This window comes from Heloderma suspectum, chromosome 4 (genome assembly GCF_057233095.1).
Source record: "Heloderma suspectum isolate Gila_16-S chromosome 4, 16-S_ref, whole genome shotgun sequence".
NCBI classification, from domain to species: domain Eukaryota; kingdom Metazoa; phylum Chordata; class Lepidosauria; order Squamata; family Helodermatidae; genus Heloderma; species Heloderma suspectum.
This window is the reverse complement of record NC_139461.1, coordinates 66,466,681-66,488,687: the sequence shown is the minus strand read 5'-3', so window position 1 is coordinate 66,488,687 and position 22,007 is coordinate 66,466,681. Positions and strand designations below refer to the sequence as shown.

Below are 22,007 nucleotides of genomic sequence, written 5' to 3'. Positions count from 1 at the left end.
TGCACACAGCTCTAGTTCTTCTAGAACCCTTCTAGAACCCAGCACAATCTTGCCCATTTCTTGGCAAGGGGTTAGGGTTGCTACTTTTTTGTTTTTAAAAGTTCTGGCTCCTCAGACTGAATGTCCTTGACCATGTACAGAGTGCCTTTACCGTAAGTTGAACAAAGTTCTTTTCTAAGGGTTGTAGGTCAGATGCCTCAGAGCTTGCACAGAATGCCCTTCCCCCTATAATGATAAGCAGCTTTTCAAAAGTCAAAGGAACATGTGCAGAGTGTTTTTCCTGAACGGTGCCATCTTTTTGAAAACTGCAGCTTGTGCAAAGAGAACAAAGAGAATTGTGTTTGTTGGTTTGTGTGCTTGTTTGATTTTGCTTCTCCTGCCAAATGCCCAGGCAAATGAATTCCTGTCTGTAAAATCCTAGCTCACTGGCAACTTTAGAAGTGACTGGTGATTTCTTGGGAAATGGGGCCACAGTTAGGCTAGATCTACACTACTGGTTTAAGCAGTATTTAAGTGCACTGATAACTGTTGGGGCACATTACACATTCAGTACACCATTTCTGTAGCGTTATTTCATGCTTTGTATTTCACATTATCCAATGTACTGCAACAAATGCCATTGTGCATCCTATGAGGTATAAATGTGCAAGAGGGATCATAATTATATGACACAAGGTGTAGACCTGCCCCTAGTCACCTGCCTGGGCAAAAAGACTCATGCTTCAGCTGCAGCAGGATTTTACTACTCGTGCTGCTGCTGCACCTTAGTAACTCCATAGTTTTGAGGTGCCAGGGGAAATTAATATGCCCTGTGGTTGACCTATTGAGTGGTAAATATCTGACATGCTCCAGGATTGTCATGCTCCTATGTATATGTGATTTACTCAAGTCATTCCGCCAGGTCCTTGTAGTTCTCAAATATGGGAGCAAAGTTGGCATGCGGGCAGAGCTCAGCCTGGTCTCTGTGTAATTTGTTGGCACATCCTCAATATCAGTAAGTGCTTAGACTGAAAAAGACAACACATGTGGCCATCCAACCCCTTCCTAAGACTGCACATGGTCTCTGTTCTACCTTGAGTGGAAATGGAGAGATTGCCATGAAGAATGTACACAGGCATGGTACCATGTATAGAAATCTCAGCTAAGCGTGGCCAGTTCTTGTTGTTAGTAATCACTTTCTCTCATTCAAGCTGTGCAGCTCCCAGCATTCCTATCCTTAAGCATGCACAGGCTCAGAGAGGCTTTACTGTTAATATAAAAGGGATATCTAATACACTGTGATCAGTGTTAACAGAAGCTGGCTTCTGGATGTATCTGTTATAGCACAAAAAAACTTGCAATTCTCAAGCCATTAAAGGCAGTGTTTAATTTCCCTTTGATTTTAGGGAAGCTGCTTCACCAGCATTTGATGGTCGCATGTGCAATATGTGTGCCCATCCACTGTAATGCTTGTGTGTGTGTGTGCTGGGCTTGCCTTCTTTTTGCCTCACCTTTTCAGTACATTGTTTCATACCAAGCACTTGCTAATGAGTGTATCATGTATTTTATAATTGACTTCACCATGGCAGCTGTTGTTTATTGAATTGTGTCAGTGTGTACAAGTGTAAAAGATCTAAAATCTTGTATGCATCCAAAAACTAGTTGTTAAACGGCTGCCTACAAATCGTGGGTGGACTTACCAGCTAAGCTTTCTTGTCTAGCAGCCAACTGCAAAGTCCAGTCTGATCACAGTTTCTTACTTCTAAGCATGAATGTTTGGCGATAATACCTTAAATACATTGCTAATTGTATTTAAATGCTTAATAAAGAAATATTACTGCTTTAGAAGACTTACAGGGCAGTCCTCCATATATTTACTGAGAATTAAGTTGCAATCTCAGCAGGGCTTATTCCAAAGTAAGCATGCATAGCATCACATCCTAAGAGTCTACCACAGCCTTCCCCAACCTGGTTCCCCCCAGATGTGTTGGACTGCAACTCCCATAATTCCCAGCCTGCTTGGCCTCTGGCATAATGGCCATGGTTAATTACTAAATCCTGCAACCCTTCCCACCTTCTCCAAGCCTCTGTCCCAAGGTGCCTTTAAACAAACACAAGTGTTAAAAGACCAGTGTGTGTGAAAGAGAACACTGCTCTTGGGACTTTTGCACAGGTTGTCTCTTTTCTCTGCCCTAATTCCAGATTACAAGAAGGGGCGAGGGAGAGTGGGGTCTGGCCTTTTCTCTCGCTCTCGTCTTCCAGCTGCTGAGCAAGTCCTCCATGCAAACAATTATCAAACAATTATTAAACCACAGTGCCAGAAAGGAATCCTCTTGTTGTGTTCCTCAGGCAAGCAAGCCTTTAAAAAAAAATATAGCAAGGATGGAATTACCATGCAAATATACCTATTATCTGGGCTCAGCTGGGCTCAGACCTTGCTGTTCCCATGCATTTGGCTATAAAATGCTGGGAGAGTTTTTCTGAGCAGGTGTCTGGTGACACCAGCCCATCCCCACATTCTTTGAAATCCAAGAACTCAGTGGGGGAGAGAGCTTGCCAGAAGGGGAAATGTTTTCACCCCAGGTATGCTGGTAAAGAGAAGTTTCAGTGGCTATAATCTCTAAACTGTTTCTGATGATAAGCATCACGTCTTTCCCTTATCAGCCTGCCAGTTGCCTAAGTTTTGACAGAGGCCCTTCTCTATGTCCCACTTATAGAGGAAATATGGTTGGCTGGGACGAGAGAAAGGACCTTCTTAGTGGCTGCCCCCAAACAGTGGAACACCTAGTCCCATGAAGTTCAGGTGGTGGCGGTGGCCCCCTCTCTGTCTGTTTTCCACCAGTTAGTAAACACATCTTTTGTTCCAGCAGGTGCTTGCCTTTCTGCGTTAGTAATGGCTTATCTGAGGACTTTTTCTATCTGTTATGCCTGCTTCTATGGCATTTTGTCTGATACTGAAGTTGTACTATGAAATTATGATTTTAACTGTTGCAAGCTCCCTTGATCAATGCATATGCAATAGAAGAGGGTGGGGTAAAATGCTCGTATAAATCATAACTCATAAATAAAATTATATATGCACAATTCTTGGCTGCTCTAGATACAAGAGTCAAGTTGGTTATGGGGTGAAGCAGTCTTTGGATAGATTGTGAAGAGGATGGAAATGAATGTGTGCACAGATAATACGTCTTGTATTCATTTCAGTGGTGTTCTACGAGATCAATGTATACACTGGGTCAAACCCTGGTGCAGAAACTAATTCTAATGTGTACATCACCATCTTCGGAAATAGAGGGGATTCTGGAAAACGGAAACTTCAGAAGTCAAGGACTAATGAAGTCAAATTTCAGCGTGGTCAGGTAAAGAAAAGTATGCAGAATCCGATTGGAATTAGCAAGCAATTGGCACTGCTTTACATGGGGCTGCCCTTGAAGACTGTTCAAAACCTTATCAGATTCAGAATGCTGCAGCCAGGCTGTTTACCAGGGCCAGTTATAGGAAGCATGTGACTCCTAGGTTACAGTAGTTGTAGCAGCTGCTGGTCCATTTCTGGGCACAATTCAAAATACTGGTTGTGACCTATGAAGCCCTAAACAGCTTGGGATCAGGCTACCTAAGGACTGCTGTCTCCCATACAAGCCTGCCGAAGAATTGAGATCTTCTGGAGATACTCTTCTCTCTGTTGTCCCGCTAACATCGATGTGCATTTGGCAGGAACTTGAGGACAGGCCTTCTTAGTGGCTGTGCCCAGACTTTTGGCATACTAAGCTGATTTGTTCTTCGCTTGATTAGCACAGAATGCTAGCACATAATATGGGTTGTTGTGATGTATGAATGCAGCCATGTTAACAAACCATAGTTTGTTATCCATGAACAATCCAGAAAGAGAGCCCATAGTTTGTTGTGGGGTTGTGTACTCTGGGTTGTTTAAACCATGATTGTTAAATGTGAACCCTCAAACCATGTAGCTGTTTCACCAGGCTACATATGCAGCAGACAAGACCGATAAAAAAAACACCCAGCTGCTCTACATGCTAGTATTACAGTGCACAAATGCATTTGGGATACAGGGAGGGAGGAGGCAAAGAAGGAAGGAAACAAACAACCCTAGGTTTGAGAAAACAAACCACAGATGGGTCAATCATCTGCCAGACAAACCCTGGGTTAGGCAGCAAGCGATGGGTTAAATAAACCATGGATTAACATTAATCCATGGTTTATGGTGTAAACCAGGCACTTCTCTGCTATGCTGTGTTTAATTATTATTATTTTTACCTTGCTGCCACTTTTGGTTTACCTTCTATCTGCTCTTATTTGATTGTATGTGGTTTTATTGTATTATTGCTTATTATGTTGCCTGGGTTGATTATTTTCTGTTGTGTATTGTATTACTGTTAGCCACCTTATACATCCCCCCCCCCCAAAAGCAGGGCATACATGTAACAAGTGAATACGTAAATAAATAAATAAAAGGGAAGGTGTACACTTGAATTTTTATGAGATTTCTCCAGCCACTACAGAAGTTCTTCTTCTATAAACTCCCCTATGTTAAAAAGAAGAAGATATTTTAGGAGTCTGACAGAAGAGTTGCTGAGAGGGAAATTGGTATCCTGGTATACATGGACAATTTTTCTCTGAGTTTGAAATAGATTTCATGCCAAATCCCAAACTATTTTTAATTAGTTTGCAGGTTCTGTACGAACAGCTGCTGGGAGGAAGATGTGGGTACACTGGTAGAAAAGAAGTGTTTGCATCTCCGGATTGCTAGTCTTGCCCGAGTCTTTGCCCATTGCCAATACTATACTATAACATCACTTTCCCTCTTTTGGCCAGAGGAGGAAAGGCAGCATTTAGCTCCTATCCTTTGCTGCATCTCTGTTTCATATTATGGAGCAGAAATTGCAAAGGTAGAAGCAATGGAATATTGTCTAGAGGGCCATAGGATATTGCAGTTGATTGGAACTGAGGTTGCCAGGCACCGCATTCCCCTCCCACTCCCCCACTGCCTCGTAGGTGGCACAGTTCTCACCGGTCTTCTCACTTGGAAGCAGAGCATGGAGGGGGAAAAAGGGAGCAGTCCCAGGTGTGGGGAGGTGAGGAGACGGTGGAAGCTGCTTTACACACCTTCCTATGCACCATATGCGGCCTCCCCTCCAGCTCCAAAGCGCCCCGGCTAGACAGCCAAAATCGGCCATCTAACCACAAAAGCAGGGCGGTTGGAGTGCAGAAGAGAGGATCCCCTCTGTGCTCTGCCCGCCTTGCATAGGATACTCAGCAGCCTTCGTCTTCGGAGGCTGTTGACTATCGCGATAGGATTGCGCCCTTAAGGATAAAAACCTGTACAGTGTATTCAAAAGTTAGGATACTAAAATTGTGCAAAATTTTTTTGTAAAGCCACAACATATGGTTAAGTCATCCCTAAAATGTAAAACTGCTATTAAATGCAGTTATTTTTAATAGCTGTTTCACATTTTAGCAATTTTTCAATTGTGTATACACCTGTTTTGCTCAATTCTGTAGCCTCACTCTTGAGTATAGTATGTGCTTTACAACAAAACCCATCTTTCATAGGTCCATGCCTGCCATCTGTCCTTTGGATGCATTGGTTTCCTCCAATTTGTGATTCTTTTTGTGTTTCTGCAGACTGATGTGTTCTCCATGACGGCTGTATCGCTTGGTGTTCTGAATACAATTCTCATTAGCTGTGATGGAAGTGGTCCAGGTAGAGCTAATTTCCTATTGATAGATCAGTTTCTCAATCTGTTTTAAAATGAACATCCATTTTCTCAACTGTAGTTCCATATTTTAAGATCAGACAGGAATTTTTGCTGCACATAGCATGGAACGTATCAATCTCAGGTTATATATCTATATATATATATATATTCACATTTTATGGAAGAATTTCAACCAATGGGGAGTCTGCCATCAGCTTTCTTTTTATCTGCTCCTACATTGTCAGGAGCGCCCTGGCAGCCTCTTTCAGTCTACTCCAATAGCTAACTCAAGACACAGACAAGAGAATTCTTTTCGAGGCTTTAATCCTTTTACAATTTAATGACTCTTTCAGATACTAATCACCAGCGACTAAGCAAGGAACAGCAGAGTAGCCTATGCTCCAGATTAGGCAGTTGGTCCCCGTTGGAAGGAGAATCACGGGAAGACCCTGAACTTATGGGCTAGGGAGAGTTCCTCCCTCTTTCCCTTGGGTCCTCGGGACACGACCGTTGCTTGCGCGCCAAACGAGCGCTACTTCTCCTTTCCGCGCCCTCCAGCTGTCGTCGCTCCCGGCATTGGCGTCGAGCGTCCAGCAAGCCCCCCTCCCGCACTCTCTCGCTGCCAGGGTCACTATCTATCTCAGGAATGCCGGCAGGAGGAATCTCTGCCAGCTGCTGTGCCTGTGAGAGATGAGCACGCTCCTCTCCCACGGATTGCTGTTCCTCCTCAGAATCAGAAGGGCTCTGGGGTTCTATCGGCTCAGTTTCTACCATGACATACATTTCTATTGCTATTTTTTTTTCCTAATGGCTTGTTCATAATTTATGAAGATGCAGGTTTGCTGCTTGTCCTTCACATGCCTACTAATTAACACAATAATGATTTTAGTATTGCATTTCTCTCCAAACATGAGGACATGTGCTGGACATCCACCAGGGTGCCATGATATATACCACATGCTTACAGAAATAGGCTGCCTCTTAAAATATTGCATGTTTGCATGAGGTGAACAAGAGGCAAACTTGTCTGCCTCATAAAATGTGACTTGGACCTAATCCTTTACTTATGCAGACGAAACATATTATATAATGGATTACTTATAAAATAAGGTTCACACTGATGAAGAAAATGGGAAAAATGTATATCGCTTTCACAAAGGGTGAAATTTATCCAGTACTCCATCAGTTTGATGGGCATTTTTTTCAGATGTTTCACCAACAGAATAATTAATATTTCCAATTTAAATGAGCCTGATTTAAACAGAAAGCCAGATTTATATATAAACACGCTAAACCTTTATTTCTCAAATAAGGTAAGAAAATAATTATTTTTGTGGTGAGAAGAGTACTTATGGGGCATAGGTTTATATACATAGAATTTTACCTTGTAGGTTTAATTGTGTGGGCGCCCTTACCCCCACCTGCCATAATGCATCATGAATTTGCCCTTCAGTGCCAAGGACTTTCTGGCTTACAATTTGTATGCAGTAAATAATAATCTGTAGTTGTTATGAATATGTTGTAGGAGCAAAAGTGTTCATGGAATGAATGCTTGGAAATTGTTGACTGCAGACTCAGGCCATGTCTTGCTATTTCTGGCAGCTTCTTCTGTAAAGGGCTGGAGGACTAGTCCCACAACGAGAGGGCTGCATTAGGGAAATGTTCAGCCTCTAAACCATTTTTTAAAACCCAAATATGACTTGTTAAAAGATGATAAAATGGTGTGGGCATGGTGGAGGAGTTGTGTTATTTAAACGTGTGGATGTCATAGTCATGCAACTATATTCTAGATAGAATTAGAAAATAATGCAGCTTGGTTGCCGGGAAATGTTAGTATCCCTGTAACAAAAGTATTTCCTTATGCAAAGACATCTGGATCAAATAAATACCAATGGAACATTTATTGCATTAAAATCAGCCAGTTAGAAAGGTTCTAAAATATGTTGGAATGGTAATGTACCATATTGACCTAGCTCTCTGTGAGTTTCTATTGTACAACACAAACTTCTCTCCCCAAAGGCTAAGGATTTATTCCTTTACCCATATGCAGTGTGGCCCCTGATAAAGTGACCTAAAGAAGGTTATTTAGTATACAATCCTATGCAGGTTTAGAGAGAGAAAAGTCCTACAACTCCCAGCATTCCCCAGCCAACATGGCTGGCTGGGGAATGGTGGAAGTTATAGGACCTTTTTCTGTCTAAAACTGTATAGGGTTATACCCTTAGTTGCTCACAGATTCTGTTAAAGCTCCTTCAGACAAAATATCTTACCTCAGATCTAATTGTTTCCTGCTTTTGAGGAAAAATATGGTGTTGAAAGTATTAATTATTGCATTTGCTCAGGGGAACTGTGTCAATCTCTTTGTCCTGGTTAACTAAGTTTGATGTGAGTGAATTTTTTTTTTCCAATCAAAACATGGGGGATAGTATCCAATACTGCTGCCACTCTCCCGCTCGATATAGTGCACAAGCAGGAACTACCGCCACTGCAATGGGGAGCTAGTGGTTCAAAAGAGAACTCTGGAAATGAGCAGATATGCCTGTTTCCGGATTGAAACAGGTCAGCAGAGCTCCTTTCTGCAAGCTCTGCTGACCTGCCCTGTTCTGCAAACAAACATTTCCACTCATTTCAGTTTGTTTTTAGAGCCACTGGCTCCCCATTGCACTAGTGGTGGGTCCTGCTGGTGTGGAGGGAGGCTTGGATACTGCCCAGGGTCATTTTCCCACCCACCCAGAAAGATACGGTACACTTTTTGTCATTGACTCACAGGAAGTGGATGGTTTCTTGAAAAGATCGTCATCAAATTTCAAGAGGGAAACGAAGATGGAGAAGAAGTTGTATTTCCCTGTAATAGGTATGCAATTCATAAATGCAAGTGGCATTCCTAGGATATGTCCTAGGAAGACCTGGGATTTACTTGACATTTACTGTGTGTTTTCATTGAGAAGATCAGTCATGACAGACAAGGTTCCCTGAGCAACATCTCCACTGTGAAACCACTGCTGATCTTCTGCAATGTGTAGCTACTAGGCAGAGTTGGGTGTATTCTAGTCACAGTCTCTCTTCATGTGAGGGATGGTGAAGCCTAACCAGCCTGCCATGTGCCCTACATGAATTGAGTGAGAGCCCTCGCACAGGGTTCTGTGGCTGATGTGCAAGGGTTCCTCAGAATGGAAGGATTTATAATGGAGTTCAGAATGTGACCCTAGCCAGTACAAGTTCTTTTCCCCTTTTTAATTGAATTTTTTTCCAAGTAACAATGAATAGTAACAAATCCAAATACACCACAATTTCCAAATATACCACAATGGATCAATTTCTTTACAGTTTTTCTGATAACTCAGGATCTCTATCTGGTACAAGCAAGATTATCTGATGAAGTTATCACTCATCATCCTAATAGGTCATGCCATAGAGTTCCATGTGTCTTAGGAGGTTCTCAGTATTAGCAAATTCAATAAATGGATACCATATTATGTTAAAAAAAAAAGTTACTTTCTACTTGGCCTCTTTGTACTTCAAGATGTTTAGTGAGTTTCTCCATTAGTGCAAGGTCCAAAACTTTCCGTTTCCATACTTCCAGAGAAAGTTCATCTGTTGATTTCCATTTAGCAGCTATGACCAACTTGGCTGCTGTCCAAAAAAGGTCCAGAGCTCTTTATGTCTTGTTTGTATTTTAGAGTCCATATAAAGAGACAGTAGTTCCATTTTTGCAGATAGTGTTATATATAGTTGCGTGACCGCAACAGCGAAGGCAAAGGCCTGGACCCAAAACCTCACCCAGAACAGGTTGAACTACATTTCCCTGGCTAGAGGAATCACATACCCACAGTATCACCATCTTGTCTGGATTCAGTTTATTGGCCTTCATCCAATCCATTCCCAGTTTTATGCACTAGTCTGGCACATTTAGTGTTTCACCTGACTCAGGTGTAAAAGAGAAATATAGTCAATCAGATGTCATTTTCATAATGATGACAACCTCTGTCCAAATCCTCGCATGGCTTCAGCAGCTTCACATGGATGTTAAAAAGCATGGGAGGTAAGGTAGAACCTTGCAGGACCCCATAGCATAAATGCTACAAGGCTGAGTAGAAATCCCCTCTAACCATCTTCTGAAAATGGTGCATGCAACTGCAGACACTGTTGGATCCATTTCACTCTGGCTTCAGCCCAGGTTTGGCACTGAAACCGTCTTGGTCACCTTGATGGGTGATCTATATTGTGAGAAGGATGTGGGGGCAGGGGGTGACCTCCTGCACCTCCCAATGGCTTTTGATACCATCAGCCATGGCATCCTTCTAAATAGGGTGTCTGTGTTGGGGATCAAGGGCACTGTATTTCAGTGGTTCCACTCCTGTCCGGATAACCTATTCCAAATGCTGGTGTTAGAAGACTACTGCTTGGCTTTGAGGCAGTTATGCTGCGGAGTTCTGCAGGTTTCCATCTTGAATTCCTTGCTACATGAATCTGCTGAGGGAGGTATTCTGGGCATGAGGAGTTTTGGACCTCGTATGCTAATCACATCCAGGTCTATTTCTCCTTTTCATCTGATCCTGGTGAGGTGGTGGAAGTGTTGAATCGGTGTCAGGAATCAGTAATGGATTGGAAGAGGGATCAATCCTCTGCCAAGACAGAGGTTCATCTGAACTTAGTGTTGAATCTCTTATGGATGGGTTTGCACTCCCACTGAAGGATCCTGCTCACAGTCTGGGGGTGCTGAGAAGATCCAGCTTTGCCACTGGAGGCCCAAGAAGCATCCATGGCTAAGGCTGATGTGCCAGATGCAGCTCCTCCTGGATTGAGATAGCCTGGCCACAGTTATCCATCCTCCGGACATGTAATCCAAAATACAGCTGCTAAGTTATGAACTTGGAGTGGCCAAAGGGAACACATTTTGCCGTTTCTTAAAGAACTCCACTGGCTTTAAAGTCCTAAATTACTTGAGAACCAGGAATCCAGAGGACCACTTGTTCCCACATGAGCCATAACTGGTCATAGGTGCTTTGAGCCATGGATACTGCTTGTGCCTGTCCTAACATTAAGATCCTTCTTAAGCATTCCTAAGTGAGGCAGGTGGTGAATGAAGAAAAGGGTATTTTCAGTGGTGGCACCCTGCATATAGATTGCCCTACTCAGGGAGGCTTACCTGTTGGTGAATGCTTTTAAGAGTAGGCAATTACTTGTTTTACTTATCCAGGCCTTCTAGTGTGTCATCTTAACTGCTGACCTTTATCACTTCTGGTAGTTTTTAATGTTCGTTTACAATCTTTTTATTTTTCTTGGATGTTGTTTTTAGCCTTATTGTGACCCACTCTGTGAGTTTTTGGAACTGAAGGGTGGTATTAAAATGTTTCAAGAAATAAATTCATGCAATTCCTCCATAATATTTTAAGCAGAGCTACCCTTGTTTATATCTGCCAAGATAATATGTAATTTGACAAGTGATACTTAAAAACTTTGTTAACAAGGGGGGAAATAATGTAGGGTTTTGATTTACTAAGACTAATTACTAACTGCCTTCACTGTAATTACTATCTTTTTTTACAATGGAAGATGGCTAGATGAGTACCAAGACGATGGGAAGACAGAGAGAGAGCTAATTGCCAGAAGTAAGTACTGAAAATAAAGATCATTTGTACTATAATTATATACTAGGTACCAAATTACCAATTAAACTTAAGAATATAGGATCTCCTTATGAATGATAATAAGATTGTTTTTGTTTTTGTTTTTAGAAAATAGTACTGCATCAACAATATATACTAGAGGTAAGTATATATTCTTACTATAGTGTTGTCTTTGCTGCACCATTCTGGTCTTAAATGGACAAATAAGAGAAAACACGTTCCTGTCTCTTCTAAGTAATCATTCATGCAAAAGTGTCTGATAACATAGAAAATTCAGACAAATTGTCTGATAATGATCCGAGGAAGGGGTCATGCCAAGTCATTTAGCTGAAAGCATTTCTCAGTAAGCATATTTGGTTTTCTTCCAGACTTTACTGTTCTATTCTAAAATGAGTCAGAGGTTCCTCTGAGAGCAGATGCAAGGGTGGTTTTGTTTACACCAGCGCCACTGTCTTTTATAAACGGGGACAGCTCCCCTAGCAAGTGAGTGGAAACACATTGTGAAGTGACAGCAAAAGCAGTTTCAGGTCAGAGTTCATCAGGATATTCTCAGAGTATCCAGGAATAATGCAGACTTAAGCTATACTGCTTCCAAGCACAACAACTGTATGCAGATTTGCAGTGGGAACCCATGGGCAGCATCAGGTCTGCTGAGGCTCTCCAACCAGTCAGTCAAAACTCTGCCTCTTCGCTGCTGTTGCTGTTTCCCCAATAACATTATCTCCTGCCTGATTGCCAGTTTTTCCCTGTTCCCCACATCTCCTGTTTCATCATGCAGTTTCATCATATGTGCTGGGTCATTGCTATTACACTGATTTTATTATTTTGATAATATATGGTGTCATTCTTTCTTAAAAGGATCAAGCACAATTTGAAGGAATGCCTCTTTCCATGTGATGCTGCTCGTGCTTCGAGGAGGTGTCTCTTTGTGTTCCCTTGTTCATAGCGGTACATATGAGAGCTGTTAGATCTTGGGCCTTCTCTATGGTGGCACCTTCCCCGTGGAACTCTTTACTCAGGGAAACCTGTCTGGCCACATCTTTTTGAGTTTCAGAACATTAATCAAGAAATTAATCTTTTTGTTTAGAAAAGCATTTGCTCAGTCCTACCAACGTGTCTGCCATTTATTACACATATAACCCAGCTTTCCTGCCTCCGTTTGTGTCACCACCGAGATTTTGAGTGTTGTTCAGATGAAAGCCTGTCCTTCTCCATGCTGCCAGAAAAGGCCAGCCTGGCTCTACCTGCTGTGTTCTTTGCTCAACATGCAACTGGCACAGGGCCTTGAATGAAGAGCACATTTTATTTAACAGAAATGTGAAGACACAACCTGACAAGGTGTTGGTGCACACTGCGGAGTAAACTAGTGGGGGATAACAGTTCAAGGACTACAGGTTCTTGATTGGAGAGACTATGGCTAGGTTTGAATGATCACAGGGGTAAAAGAAACCATAATGGCTTCTCACCCTGCCTGTCAGGAATGAATCTGAGCATTTGGAGATGTCTGGCAGGCTGCCCAGATTCGGAATCAGAATGGGAACAGCAAGAACAGAGGGAGGCATCCTCCCTAGTGAGCCCAGATATGGTGAGACTTTCTTCCCAAGACCTTGACACACAGATGGCCCAGCCTGAATGGCTCCCCTATTCCTCTACCATGAGAACTCAAGTTTTGGAGGAGGGGGGCGAAGGGCATGACTTGAGAGATGCTAGGGTCCATCACAGAGCGAAGCAGGAAAAGTCAGGGGCAGAGGTCAGACGCTCTGCCAGGTTGGCCACTCATGGAAGCCAACATAGGAGGGAGCCACCCTAAGGTAGGGGCTTCCCTGAGAAGCAAGTCTGGCCGTAAAGTTCATGCCCAGACTGCTGGCACCTTATCTAACTTCCACTTTGTCTCCTCTATTAACATTCAGAGATGTGTGAATTAGCTGGTTCATAGAATCATAGAATCATAGAATAGTAGGGTTGGAAGGGGCCTACAAGGCCATCGAGTCCAACCCCATGCTCAGTGCAGGAACCCAAGTCAGAGCATCCCTGACAGATGGCTGTCTAGCCCCGTCTTGAATGCCTCCAGTGTGGGAGAGCCCACCATCTTCCTAGGTCATTGGTTCCATTGTCATGTTGCTCTAACAGTCAGGAAGGTTTTCCTGATGTTCAGCCGGAATCTGGCTTCCTGTAACTTGAGCCCATTATTCTGTGTCCTGCACTCTGGGATGATGGAGAAGAGATCCTGGCCTTCCTCTCTGTGACAACCTTTCAAGTACTTGAAGAGCGGTTCTATGCAGTCTGGGAGTTTCTTAATAAAGCACAGTTAGCCTAAAGCCTTGTTTCCTGGAGCGTGTTGATTGGGAAGGGAGAGGACATAGGCATGTGACACTGCCCCACGTGTGCTGCGCACGACCATGATTTGCATAATTACCTACGATGCCATAGGGCTGGCTTGCTGACTTCAGACCCACCCTACAACCCACAGTATGTAGTAGGGGTTGTGGGATGGGTATTAAGCTACCACTGCCGCACCATGTGCTGGATTCATATGTCATGGCAAGCCCTGCTGCATTGTGGGTAATTATGCAAATCACAGTCACATGCACAGCATATGTGGGGATGGGCGGGGAGCCATGATGGCTTCTTTTACCCCTGCAATCATCCAAATCCTGCCTATTTATCCTTTCCACTCTCTCCTGGGGACCCTCCTCTGACAATGGGCTCTCTTGTTTAGAAAATTAGGTCCTAATTAGGTTTACAAGCAAAAGCCTTAGAGCAAAGACCACTTAAAGCAGGGGTGGGGAGGCTCAGGGACCAAATCTGCCCCTCCTAGGGTCCCAATCCAGCCCTTCTGGGATTCTCCAAAATGGCTGTGCCCCCATTCCACCTCCCTTCCCCACCACCAATCGTATGCTGCTTTCTCAGCTTTTGTGCAGCATTCCCCCCATTCTAAAAGGTTGTAATGCCTCTCCTAAGGTTTAGGCAGTAAGAGCTTGAAACCACAATAGCCTGGTATCTTTTTGTATTTTTGGCCCTGCCCCTTTTGCCTTTGGTCTCGCCACTGGAATGCAGCTCCAGAGAGCTTCTCCAAAATGGAATTTAGCCTTCTGGCTGAAAAAAGTTCCCCACCCCTAGCTTAGAGTAAAGAGAGCTAGCATGGTCCAGGACTGGGGGGACCCGGGTTCAGATCCCCCTTAAGCCATGAAGTTCACTGGGTGACCTTGGGCCAGTCATTTTCTCTCAGCTTAACCTACATCACAGGGTTGCTGGGAGGAGGAAATGGGGAGAGGTTGAGAGGAGAGTCATGTGTGCCACCTTAAGCTCCTTGGAAGAAAGGTGGGATATAAATGGAACCATATTAAAACCCTAGCATACAGTTGCGTAGCTTTACTTTGAAGCTGTGTGGATGCGTATCATTTCGCTGATGCTTTTTAGCCAGCAGTGGTGGGGATTGGGGCTAGAGGGAGATGGTGGATGAGTGAAGAGGAAGAAGGAAAAGCAGCAGAGTCAGTGGTGAGTTCCAGCTGGGGAACATGGGTCTTGGCTGTCGAGGAGGGACCGCAGAGCATGTGCTTTCCATGCAGAAGGTCCCAGATCCAGCCTTGGCATCTCAGTTAAAAGGATCAGGTAGCAGGTCATGGGAAACACCTCTGCCTCAGACCTTAGAGAGTGGCTGCCTGTCAGAGGAGACAATACTGGGCTAGATGGATCCAGAATCTAGTCTTGTATAGGCAACTTGCTGTCTTCTCAGCTGTGCCAACCACGGATGCTGGCCCTGCAAGGAAGCCTCACAAGTCAGTGACTCTTCCTTAGTTAACATGAGATATGAGTAACCCACAATGTATCTTCAGTCTCTAACTTTGGGACTCTAAGAGAGCAGCTTAAAACCTGCAAACTGCTTCCACCCCCTGATGCATTCTTTGTAATGGTCAGAGATACTTGTTAGGGCTAAATATTGTTTGATGAAGATGTATGGATATTTCTTCTTCTTCCTCTTCTTCTTCACCATCATGGTTGCTGTTGTTATATTATTCTTCCTACTAACATGTATGTACCTCCTTATTTGCTAAGAATCCATCAAGGCAGATGGGTTCTTTCTTTCCCATTGCTGAGGGTGGGGGGATCTGGCTTGGGAGAGCAGCACAGGGCAAAGTGGCTTTAACTCTTTCCCATTGTGCTGTTTTCCTGATGAAAATGTTCCACGAAGCTGCTATGTGCTCCATTAGGAAAACTATAGAAGGCTTTGTGATTAGGGACTGATGTGGTGTAGAGGTCAGAGTGTTGGACTTGGGAGACCTGGATTCTAGTCCCCACTTGGGCCATGGAAGCTCTTGGGCCAGTCACTGACTCTCAACCTAGCCTACCTTACAGGGTTGTTGTGAGGATAAAATAGAGAGGGGGAGGATCATGTACACCAGCTTGGGCTACTGGGAGGGAAAGGCAGGATATAAATGTAAATAAATAAATAAATTAGATTATTATGGAAACCACATATTGCATATCTGACTTGGCATCTCTGAATCTCCAGTGTGTCTAACTTCTGACCTTCCTCCCCTGACGGGGTTTGCATAACTCATTCTTGTGACCTGGATAGCTCTTAGCTCTTCTGTGTGTTTGCATCTCAGATGCCACTTGTGACAGGAGGAGGTGTTATATGGGGGAGGGGGAGAAGAGGACATTCATGCTCAACGATACAAAAAATAAAGAGGGAGGGATAAAACCCTTGAATGAACAAATGGGGGAATTAAAACTATCACAAGAAAAATGCAAAATGGAGCTGAAAAATAGAATTGTTGCAGCTGGTTCATAAAACAAATGGATGTACTTCTAAATGTCACAGGGCTACACAACACCACTGATACATTTCTGCTTTTATGTTTTATCAAAACCTTCTTAAAATGCAGATGTATAAAAGTGTATATCGGGTTTGCTCCGATAGCCTTGTGTCCCAATTTCGGTGAGTGGTAACATCTCAGTGAGTATATGAGCACATGGCTTCAAAAGTATCATGCCTACTACGTGCGGCACTGTTGAAATGTATTGTGGTCACAAATATAAGAACAAAATCCTCACATTCTTCCCCTCAGTATTATAAATACGATTTTGGTTTGTTTGTTTGTTTGCTTTCTTTTATTCCACAGGACAATGGAGAGTGCTGGTTAAGACTGCTCAAGATTCCCCAGAGCCTAGGGAGGATAAGAGAATCCTTGTGATTTATGGCTCAAAGGGCAAAAGTGATGATCTTCTCCTTTCTTCACAAAGCCTGGGATATGTGTGTTTTCAGCCAGGAGCAACTGATGAATTCCTTGTAAGTTGGAACGATGCGGTACTGCACAGAGATTGGCACAGCATCTTGTTCTAGGACATGCTAGGAACCCTTCCCTATTTACAGAGATGGGTTGATTTTGTGATTTAGATTTTTCTCCTAATGTTTCCCCTGTTCTTCCTCAAACAAGAAATAATATTTCCATATGCAGCAATATGGAAACAAGCACATACCTAAGTCATAAGCAATGAGGCCCACAGAAGTATTTGTTGCAAGACTGCATCATCAGTATGCTACAGCCTACAGTTAGGATAGCTCAGTGATAAACGTCTTCTAAAGAAATAAAGCTTTGGCTATTGGGCAGTATAGAAATGTGATAAATAATAATAATAATAAAATAAAGAACATCAGCAAACTGCTGATAGTGAGTCTAGTGTCAGCAAGTGGCATCCTTGGGCAGCTGCTGAGACCCCAGACCCCTGGCAGGACCTACTGCTAATGTCTTCCCTGACCTTGCCCCCCTTTATTCGTTCATTCATTCATTTCCAGTGCTCTGATCAGCACAGGGTACCCTCAGCACAGGGTGGCTGGGCCTGGGAACCATCATTTTAATTTTCAGAATGCCCCAGAGCAATGCTACATCAGAGGCATGGTGGATCCTAGACACCCACTGCTGGTCAGACTGTTGCCGCCAGGGCTCACTCAAAGAGAATGAGGCCCACTGACACAGGAGAGGCTCCACCCGAGGACACTTTGCCAAGGGTTCTCTCAAACCTCGAGCTGGCCTGGCTTGTGTAGATGTTTTTCTACACAAATGTGAGCCAAAATGATTTGTCTAGTTTTGGATTGGCTTTCGCTATATTTATTTATCTATGTATAAATAGATAAATAAATATATATTTATAAATAAACATATATCTAAGTATATGTTTTGATACCCCCTTTCTGTCAAGGAACTCAAGGTGGTTTACCATTTTTAAATACTGAAACAAACAAACAAATGTTACCTCCCAAACACCAGAATATAGTTCTCTTCAGGAGCTGATGGCATGAGCTCCTGGGCCTGGGCTTCCTCAGTTCTGCCTTCCCTCGAGGCATATAGGTCATAAGTAGCCCCAGGAAAGGTGGGGGAGGACGTGCTTCTACTTATATGAGTAAATATATTTTTTATATTATTGTGGGGAGAAAACCTCTCTCTCTCTCTCCCATTTAACTGTGCTTATCTGAGGATACAGTCCTATGGGTTGTGCCCTGGGCACTTGTAACTCCCCAAACCCAAAGGCTTACAAGTATCCTAAGCAGAGCGGGAGGCGCCTCATACATCCTGCGCTACATTTTAGCTAGACTGGTGATTTTGCCTTTCTAGCGGAGACTTCAAGGAGGGCGAGGGAAGGAGGCTGCGGTGGCAATAGGAAAGGGTGTAAGCCAGCCACCCTGGCCTCCTCCCCTCCCTGCCCCCAGGCATGCCCCCTTCTCCCTGTCACTGCACTCCATTTTATGAGCAAGGAGAAGCCGCTGGCGTGGTTGTCTCTGCACCAGCTATGAAGAGGAGGCGGCAGGGAGCGCAGTTTCCAGGTTCCGAGCTCGGAGCCCTGTCTTCGAGCACGGAGCTAGGAAACCAAAGAATCCTATGTCCCCCAGGCGCTGTCTAGACAACATAGGATTGCTCCCTGAGTGTCTTTTTTCACCCAAGTCCTGGACATCAGAAGGAGCTTTGCAACATCCACAAAAGAGTTAATTTTAAGACTTCAAGCAGCTGAGCAGTCCGTGAGCTAGTACACAGCTTTGGCTCAAAATGCTCCCAAGCCTTAGGAGCAAGACAGATGTGTAGTACCTACATTATTGCCCTGGTTATTTTCGACATAGCTGTCTATTTGTGGCTGGGTTGCCCAATTGCTGAATGCCCTTGTATCTCCCCACCCCTGCTAAAATCTGGCACATTGACTGCTTCACCTGTATTAGAAAATCTCTTTCTTGCGTATCCTCATATTTGGGGCACTCAAGTAGAAAATACAGAGTGGCGTTGCCTTTGCTGGTAGATTTTCAAACAGTGAAACAATTTAATTCAAGTCCCATTTGACCTTTATAACTTTCTCAGAATGGAATCTACTACAGGACGCATCTACTGGGGGAGAATGTCTCATTTCAATAATAGAGCAATAGGCTGTTGGAAAAGCTACTTTTTTGGACACTTTGTAATTGTTTTGCCCTGAGTTATACTACAGCATGCATGCAAAACATTCAGCGTAGTGGGATCTTACTGTAACTGCTTTCAGAATGACTCATTAGTAGATGTTTGACTAGGGTAATAGTAGTACTTAAGTATTTATGTATCACTCTTTGCTAAGTATCTTAGGGCCAAACAGTTGTGTAGTGGCAAATTCAAAAGTGTGCAGGGTCCCTTCGTGAAAGTCACAGCCATGCCCCTGCACAGCCATGCCCCTTCTAAGACTGTACAACCTTGTAAGATATACAGCCTTCAACTGGGATCCAAAAACAGTGCAGCTGAGAGTAAGGCGGCGGTATTTCAATTAAGGATGGCGGAAAATTCAGCCACAGATCTCAGTGTGAGATCCCCGCCCCACCACCCCACGAAAGGCGCGCGAAAGGGAGCACCTACCTGGTGCCGTTTGCACTGCTTTGCGAATGGCAGCCGCATCTGTGGCCGCCATTCGCGTTAGGGATGGCGGAGAATTTCTCCATGAATCTTCAGGAGGCCGAGCGCCGACGCATTCGGCCCCCCGAAAGTGTTGGAGAAATTCTCTGCCGGCCCCCCCTCCCCCGGATGGGACTTACCGTGGCTGAATGTCCCTCTCGGCGGCGGGTCCCGGCGGCGTTTCAGCGGCGTTTCGGCGGGGGCGGGGGCCGGTCTCCCAACCGGCTGCTGCCACCGCCATTACAAAATAAAAAAGTTAAAAACACACACACACACACACCCGTGATAGGCTACGTGACGATTTACGTAGCCTATCACGGCTAGATTTCCAAAGTCAGCCATGATAGGCTACGTAAATCGTCACGTAGCCTATCACGGGTAAACTTGGGGGGAAAAAAAAAGCGCGTACGCAAATGGCGGCGGCCCATGGGCGCCGCCATTTGCATTCCTTATTTTGGCACGTCTAGTCTACGTAAAGATTTACATAGACTACAGCGAAAATAAGGGCAACGCAAATAGCATTCCCTTATTTTCGCCATAGTCTACGTAAATCTTTACGTAGACTAGACGTGCCAAAATAAGAAACGCAAATGGCGGCGCCCATGGGCTGCCACCATTTGCGTACGCGCTTTTTTTTCCCCCCAAAGTCACCCGTGATAGGCTGTGTGACGATTTACGTAGCCTATCACGGCTGACTTTGGAAATCTAGCCGTGATAGGCTACGTAAATTGTTACGTAGCCTATCATGGGGTTTGGGGTTTTTTTCCACTTTTTCTTTCACGGCCGGGGAGACGGGGCACTTCTCCCCGGCCTGAATTTCGGCTGGGCGAGGCGGGGCGCCTCCCCCCCCTCGCCTGAAATTTGGGGGGAGAAGCGAAGCGCCTCCCCCCCACCGCGAAGCAAGCTGCGGGACAAGGTTGCCATACCATCACTGGGAAGGAAGTCCCTTTCGTCCATCCCTAATTCGCGTCACGATTTTTCTCGTGATAGGCTACGTAAATACTTACGTAGCCTATCACGGCTAATGCAGGGACACCATTTGCATCCCTGTGGAGGCCATGATAGGCTGTGTAAATATTTACATAGCCTATCATGGCGAAAAAAAGGGACGCAAATGGCGGCGGCTACGGCAACTGCGATTTGCGTCCACTGCGCAGCCTGGCAGGACCCACTGCGAGGCCTGCCCTGCCCCCCTTAATAAAAATATTTTCTGGCTCTGCACTTTGAGCAGTTCCAGGCAGTTGGATCTGTCTACCCTTTCATAGGTATATTGGAGAAATCCACTGTGGGGGTGGAGTTCGATGGGTTTTCCTCGCAGTGGGTCCTGCCAGGACAAATCAGGAAGATGCCATGTACTGATTCTAACCCTGATTATAAAGTTTACTGAGATTATTAGGTGGTTGGGGGCCAAAATTAGCATTCCTTTAAATACGTGTCTAGCAGCTATGTCTATATTTCACTTTTACTCTAGGGTAGGTGCAGGGACCCTTATCCAGATCTTAAAATGCTGGGAGTTATCAGACTTTTTTCTTTGTTTTGGTTCCTGCTGCAGGGCCTGACTCAGTTCGTGGATTTTCCAGGTATTTTTCACATATTTTTCTCTGACGGTTTGTGAACATTTCTGAACAATTTGCACAAATTCATGTGTAATTTGCACAAATTGCCCTGAGATTTGTGCAAATTGCTCAGGAACATGATCACATTTTTCTTGGGATCCTTTACATAACATCTTCACTACTGTTTTGTAGCAAATCTGGCCCTATCAGTTGACTACTGTTTGTTGTACACAACTGTGCTTCTTTTTGAAACAGACATAGGGGGCATTGCAGGGGGATAAAGTTGGTTAAGGGTGCGATCCTATGCATGTTTAGACAGAGAAAAGTCCTACAACTCCCAGCATTCCCCAGATAGCACAGCCAGCTGGGGAATGCTGGGAGTTGTCAGACTTTTTTCTGTCTAAACATGCATTGGATCGCACCCTTAAGTTACCTTTCTGAAAAATTACTCATCCCTCTCCCTCACTGTGCTAGTGCAGCCCCACGAGAATAATTACAGCTGCTGAATAAGCAAACACGCTTTCTGCATGTTAAGCTTGTGCGTGCAAGACAGAGATTTCCCACTTTGCCTTTTCTTTGTCCCTCCTTCCCTCCCCATGTATAGCACTGCCACTGGCTGTCCTACTCAAAGCATTTGAAGGTTCATAAAGCCAGGGTTGAAATTTAAGAACAATTGGTGTGGTAGGAAAATCTTTGGGCGACATTCTGCTCAGACCCCATTTCAATGACATTAAGCTTTCATTGCCCTCTTTCTGCCTTCTTGCTGAGGCTGTCTAAATGATCAGAGGCTTTTGTTTCATGAGTTCACCTATTCCCATTTGTGGCAGCACAACTGGTTGCCATGGGAATGGCTGTGTGATGTTGCAATTAACAGAAGATTGCAAATTCAGCAAAGCAATAAGCGGGAGCAGAGGAACAACAAAGATCCTGATTCTATGCAACAGTACTTAGTAAGGAATTCAGATACAAACAATAGAGGGCTTGCTGCATACGCAGATTCTGTTTCTTGCTGGGGGGAAAGTAGGTCCCATTTTGATCCATAACTTTGATTTCTAATTAATCCTTTGAATATTTGGGTAACCTGTGTTTACTTTTTATTTACACATATTTGCTCCAGTCTAGCTGCTCAAGTGCTCACAAGAGGCAACTCTTCAGATGAACACAAGCGGCCCCACTCTCCTCTGCGAGCCTGGGAGTGCACCACATATGCAAAGAGGT

At 44.2% G+C, this 22,007-nt stretch overlaps 1 protein-coding gene across 1 annotated transcript in view; it reads left to right on the top strand.

Annotated features, from left to right (window-relative positions):
- Positions 1-22,007, top strand: part of RP1 (RP1 axonemal microtubule associated) — a 291,823-nt gene that overhangs the window by 141,098 nt on the left and 128,718 nt on the right. Inside the window, exons 26-31 of the mRNA XM_084848072.1 lie at positions 3,184-3,338; positions 5,623-5,701; positions 8,466-8,550; positions 11,253-11,308; positions 11,435-11,467; positions 16,453-16,619. Of these exons, the coding sequence (XP_084704198.1) occupies positions 3,184-3,338; positions 5,623-5,701; positions 8,466-8,550; positions 11,253-11,308; positions 11,435-11,467; positions 16,453-16,619 (575 nt within the window). The remainder of the gene's footprint in view (positions 1-3,183; positions 3,339-5,622; positions 5,702-8,465; positions 8,551-11,252; positions 11,309-11,434; positions 11,468-16,452; positions 16,620-22,007) is intronic.